The 5844-nt window shown below is 49.8% G+C and overlaps 1 protein-coding gene across 4 annotated transcripts in view; it reads left to right on the top strand.

The window, feature by feature from the left end:
• The first annotated feature begins 4580 nt into the window (after positions 1–4580).
• TPK1 (thiamin pyrophosphokinase 1) overlaps positions 4581–5844 on the top strand; it is a 307366-nt gene continuing 306102 nt past the window's right edge. For 2 of the 4 annotated variants that reach the window (XM_017823218.1, XM_017823190.1), the window contains exon 1: positions 4584–4719. In XM_017823218.1, the coding sequence (XP_017678707.1) occupies positions 4677–4719 (43 nt within the window). In that variant the 5' untranslated portion in view covers positions 4584–4676. Of the gene's footprint in view, positions 4720–5844 lie in introns of all 4 variants that reach the window. The other 2 variants (XM_017823209.1, XM_017823227.1) reach the window with 2 other exon arrangements.

The raw sequence follows: 5844 nt of genomic DNA, 5'->3' as shown, positions 1-5844 counted from the left end.
ACCTCTGAAGGTATTTCGGTAGTTTTGAGTCTACATGCTTTCCAATCAAAAGGCTCAGATACATGTTGCCAATTACTGAAATCTGCCATAGCTTTTGAACAGAACACAAAGTACTTCCAACTCAAGCACAGAGATATGATTCCTGTTTTGGTGAACAATGAAGAAGGGAAGAGAAAAAAATAAAGCATTAAATTATGAAGTCTGGCATTACCAGACCTATTTGACTTTCATCTGGGAAAGAAACATTATGTCATGAATGCTAGAGACAGGCCCTATCTTTTTGTTGGACAAAAATCCTTAAATACCTTTAAACCTTTCAGTATCAACTAGATTGGCCTTTCTGAAAGAAGGAAAAAAATTCTGAAAGCAACTAATGCTGCAATAAATTAGCCTCAGCAGCACATCCACATATGCAGAGACTGATCATCCTAAGGAAGCAAAGCAAACGCTGCAGGCTTTAGCCCTCTTGTATAAATCCCCTTGCAATTCATTTTGACTTTCCTCCTCTTTTCTTGTTGAGTCCTGGGAGATGTTATGAGTAAGTAAAAGCTGGTGTCCTCCTAATCACCCTTCAACTCTTCCCATCTGATCAGTTTTAATGGTGCTGAAGTGCAGTGCTAGTCATAACTGTTCTCCACAGAAGCCACCCAATTGACTGCTCCTCTGAATAGTTTTCCTAAAGAAGAGGAAGCTATGCGGAGTATGCTAAGAAGGATTTTTTACATGTATAAATGTATATAATAATACATATACATTGTGGTTTCTTTTTATGCAGAGCAGTCATCAAGTCTGTAAAAACTTTAAGGGATAATATCTCAGGTGAGAGGCATGACTGGCTCAGAAACTACATCTGCTTGCCTGTTTACTTTCTCACTTAGGGTTAAGGTCACCTGCCCTCCTTTTAACTAATCAGAGGAGACAGTAGTAATCAAAGCACAGTATCAGTGCTCCGAGGATGTCTTTCCTGTATAGCCTCTCTCTGTGTTCATCTGCAAATCTTGCAAAGTAATGTAGGCATATACAACCAGAAGAAAAGAAGAGGGGAGAAGGTTTGGTCTGAGATCCAGCTAAAGGAAAAAATATATTGCTGAATCTCATATATTACCTGGAGAAACAGGCGTAATATTTTTTGAGGAATTTCCCATGTGTGACAAGAAAAAAACACATTAAATGGTAGCCCTTCACAGGAAAATTCAACGGATGTCCTAGCACAGATGTAAAGTGCAAAAAGTAGGTGAAAGTGCTTATTTTTCGAAAAACTAAATCAGCCTGCTGACTGCTCATTGTCCTTAAGGGACTATCCATAAGAGAACATGCCAGTCTGTGCAGAGTTATTCATTTCGCTCTCTGAAACTTCCTCTACTAGATACCTTTGTTAGGCTCTGATAAACAGTATTAAATAGTTGTCAGGTCCTGCCTTAGAGATCAGTGCACTTTAGCATTGACTGAAACTATTCCTGTGGAGTTGACCCTTAAAAAGAGCTTTATACTGTGGATGAGAGGTTTGTATCTGAAGGAAAGACCAGTGAAAGCAAGCCAGAGTTCAGGGATAGAAAGCACATCTAACTTGTTGTCCTCTTTTCTAGTTGTACAGCAGGCTGGTAGTTTGCCTTACCTTGCAGGTAAGGCACATCTTGCACATCTTGAAAGGATTTAAAGAATATCAGTATCAGCCTGTTCTCTCAAAACTGATTTCTCTTTGCAATGCTACTGTTGTGATGAATCATGCATTAGTGTGATTAGCAGAGAGAGGTACAATTACTTTTTTGCAGCAGTGGCTGGCAAAGGATTGCCTGGAAACCCAGATGTGACACAGATAGGAAAAGCACCTTGTGGGATATGAAGAGAATGGAGAGATGGAAAACAGGAGGAAGAAGACTAGTAACTGAACACTACCGGGAACTGGTACCTGAATGAGATGGACCTTCCCTCTGAGCAAGTGTGGCTATTCTCATGCATAAGAAGCTGTTTATCAGCAACTATTTGTACCAGATGGTACTCCTCAAGCACAAATTAAAAAAATAATTACAGAGACACTGACAGATACTGAAGAAGAAAAATAAGCTATCCTGGAGAAGGTTTGATAATTTTACCAGGCAATAGGAAAGTGCTTGTCAAAATTGAAAAGAAGAGGAATAGGGACACAGAGTAGAAAAACAGATAATTATGAGTAGGAGAGCACAGGCCAATTGCACGGCCATTCCCACATGGTCTCCTTTCCTGGGAGGGACAGCAAGCTGCTTCTTCCTAATGCTGGTTGTTCTTAACCTGCTTGAAGAATGAGATGCTGAGATGATACCAGGCTCCTAAGAGCCTTTGAAATTCAAGTTCTCAGTGGAGAGGGTAGAAAACTTTTAAATGACACAAAAGTGAAAAAAAGTATTTTCTATTTCTATAGTGTAAACAACAGTAATCTTTTTATGTCTTCAATATCTTTTCCTTGTTCCCCAATAATCTCATTTCTCTCATTGGCAAGTACGAATGCTTCCAACGCTCCTGAATTTCTATCAGTCTTTGTGGCCTAAAACTGTAGAGTGTAATCTCTTATAGGTGGAAGGGCAGCTTATGTGAAAGGTCCAAAGCAAAGGTTTAGTGCTTGAAGCATCCAAATCAAAGGAGCACCTCCAGTCATTGGGGTAATCATAGAATCATAGAATGGTTTGGATTAGAAGGGACCTTAAAGGTCATTTAGATCATTTCAACCCCCATGCCATGGCACGGACACCTTCCACTAGACCAGGTTGCTCGGAGTCTCGTCCAACCTGGCCTCATCCCAGGGATGAGGCATCTACAACTTCTCTGGGCAACCTGTTTCAGAGCGTCACCACCCCCACAGCAGAGAATTTCTTCCTAATATCCAATCTAAACCTGCCCTCTTCCAGTTTGAAGCCATTCCCCCTTGTCCTAAACATGTGGCCAAGCCTCACCCAACACTGAAGTCACTTAAATCATGTTGACCTCAGTGTGAATCTCAGACTAACAGCATGGACTGAGTAGCTGACGTGTTGGTCCCACTTCCCTGCCGTTTGACGGGAAACCCTGACAGAGAATCATAGAAGCATTAGATTGGGAAAGACTCCGGAGGTCATCGAGCCCAACCACTGACGCAGCTCACTCTGTCTTTATCCAAACGACCCTAGAACGAGACCTCGCCTCTAGCCCAGTCCGGCCCCAGGATGTTTGGGTGCGGGGCACGATCGAGAAGGCGACGCGGCGGCTCCGTGCGGGGCTCGGCGGACCCTCTCGGCCGCTCGGTGCCTGCTGCCGGGACAGCGGAGGGAGGGACGGCAAGGGGAGACGACAGGAGAGAGTAAAAGAGGGAGGGAGAGGCGCTCCTCTGCCGCCCTCTGCTGCGGGGCCCCGCTCCGCTCCCTCCGAGCGCCTGGGAAAGCGGCGGTCCAGGGACAGCTCCGTGCTTTCAGGCGAGGGGAGCGCCGCTGAGAACGCTTGGTACGAGGAGATGGCCGCCCCTGTCTCTGATGGATGGGACAGGGGTACCTACAGGGAAAAAGGCTAGCCCAAGAGGTGGAGACACATTACAGACACGCCTTGGGGGATAAAACGTGACCCCCGCGCTTGCAGAGCAAACTTAAATTTAGCAGGTGCTGTCCATTTTTTTCGTAAAGGTGATTAACGTCTCGGTTAAGAGTGCGTAAGTTAGCAGAAACTATGTATTTAACAAGTTTTGTGATAACACCTAAATAACTTTAATTGAAACTTAAACTGCACCCACAAATGCCGCATTACTCTGCGAGGCCTCGGAGACAAGGGCACAGAGGTGGCACCAGCGCGGTGCGGAGGCAGGTGGCGGAGCCCCCACCCGCGGGGACAGCAAAGGCACAGCAAGCCAGGCTGACACCCGGCACGGCTTTTCCCGCATCCCGAGCACAGCCGGCGCCGTGGGATGGCGGCCGCACACGGGCTGCACACGAGGGGCTGACCAGTCAGGGCACAGTCCTTGTTTTCATTCACTCTCCACGGGCAAAGAGCTGTTGGGAGGGCTTTTATTCCGAGTGAACAGTCAGTAGAGCACCACGGGTGTCCACCGTGTAGCTGCCCCTCACGGCCTCCCCCAGCGCGGCTGTACTGAGGTTGGCACCACTCTGGTGCCCAAGGAGGCCAGGTTCTCCCTGTCTCCCACCGCTCCTGTCCTCCCCTTTTTTCTCCCTCTCACTCCTCCGCTCCCTTTCCATTTTCCTCTCCCCCGCTCCGCGCACGCACAGTCGCTGTCGGGGCGGGGCTAACCCCGCCCCTGTCAGCGGAAGCTCCCATAGGCCGCCGCCCCTGCCAATCACCGAGGGGCGGGGTTCAGCGCCTTCCTCCCCAACCGCTGCTGAATCCACCGCCGAGTAACGGATCGCGGCGACGATCGATTCTCTCGGCTTGCCTTTCCACCCCCACCCCCCCCTTCCCGGTCACACGCACCATCCCAATCCCGATCCCGCTGCCAGGGGATGTAGGAGGACGCGCGGCCGCAGGTACCCGGGCAGCGCCGCCGCCACGTCCCCCGGCACGCCGCCTACCGCCTGCAAGGGCGGGCGCAGCCGCCGCGGGCGCGTGGCTTCAGGCGCTCCTCGGGGACACCGGGACGGGGCACCGCCGCTCCCCGTGCGCCCCAGCCCGGCCCCGCCTCGCTCTCCGTGCCTTTACTGTGTGCCTTCCCGCGCCCCGGGGCCATGGAGCACGCGTTCACGCCGCTGGAATGCCTCCTGCCCGCCGGTACGGTACCTCCCGCCCCCGCCAGCACCGGGGGGCGAGCGAGGGGCGGGGCGGCCCCGGTGGCGGGCGGTGCTACCGGGGCTGGGCGGGATGGGGGCTGCGCTGTGCCTCCCACCCATCCTGTGCCTCCCTCCCGCCGCTGCCTCCTGCCTGGGCTGTGCTTCTCACCTGGGCTGTGCCTCCTGCTCCGGCTCTGCCTCCTGTCCTGCCTCTGCCACCCGCCCCGGCTCTCGCCGGGTGCCGCCTCGGCCGCCCCTCGGTGTGTGCTCGGTGTGCAAGCACCGTGGTGTCTCTGCCCTGCCCTGCCCTGCTTACACTGCTTTCTTTTCAATACAGCAATTTGTTACCGTGTTGGAATCAAAGATTTGTGTTTAAAGCCCCCCAGCCCCTCCGAGTTCAGTCGTTCCCTCCTGCTTGCTCGCCGCCGTTTCTCTGCTCGGCGAGGCAGAGCGCCCCGGTGAATCCTGTCTTATCTCCTGTTTGTCTGCTGGCCTGGCTTTCTCCACGTGCCCTTGGCTCCCTGGCCCTGCCTGTGTGCTCTGTCCTGGAGACACCTTTGCGCCCCGCCTGCCCCTTCCGGACAGCAACACTTTGGGGGTTTTCTTTGGTTTTCCCAAGCTGTCCTCCAGTGCTCTGCTTTTGGTACTATTTTTGAGACCTGAGAGGTGATCCTTAATATATATAATTAACATCCTTACCTGTCTAAAGCATGGAGCACATGAAACAAGCACTGACTATCTAAGTGGCTCGTATGCTATTTGGAATAGGCACCTCTTCTTCACTATGTGTTTGCAGTATCTAATTCCGTAGGGTCCAATTTGTTATTCAGTGATAACATTATAAATAGTAAATATTTTTATCTTTCTATAACATGATTTTAAAGCTGCTTAAAAATCATTTGGGCATAGCAGCTGAATTCTAACTTACACTGCTCTTTTCTGCTCTGTTCTGGCACACAGACCAGCCACCACAGTGAGGTGTATGTTGTTATTTACTAGTAAAATCTGTAGGAAAGGCAGAGTTTAACAGGATGTACATTTTTAACAATTCAATACATTTTTATAGCTGGCAGTTTAAGAGCATGTTTAAACTCATCCCAGTATGTTTTTTAAATCGTATTTTTCT

This window comes from Lepidothrix coronata, unplaced genomic scaffold (genome assembly GCF_001604755.1).
Source record: "Lepidothrix coronata isolate B3197 unplaced genomic scaffold, Lepidothrix_coronata-1.0 Scaffold3, whole genome shotgun sequence".
Classification (NCBI taxonomy): Eukaryota; Metazoa; Chordata; class Aves; order Passeriformes; family Pipridae; genus Lepidothrix; species Lepidothrix coronata.
This window is presented reverse-complemented; position numbering and strand designations above follow the sequence as displayed.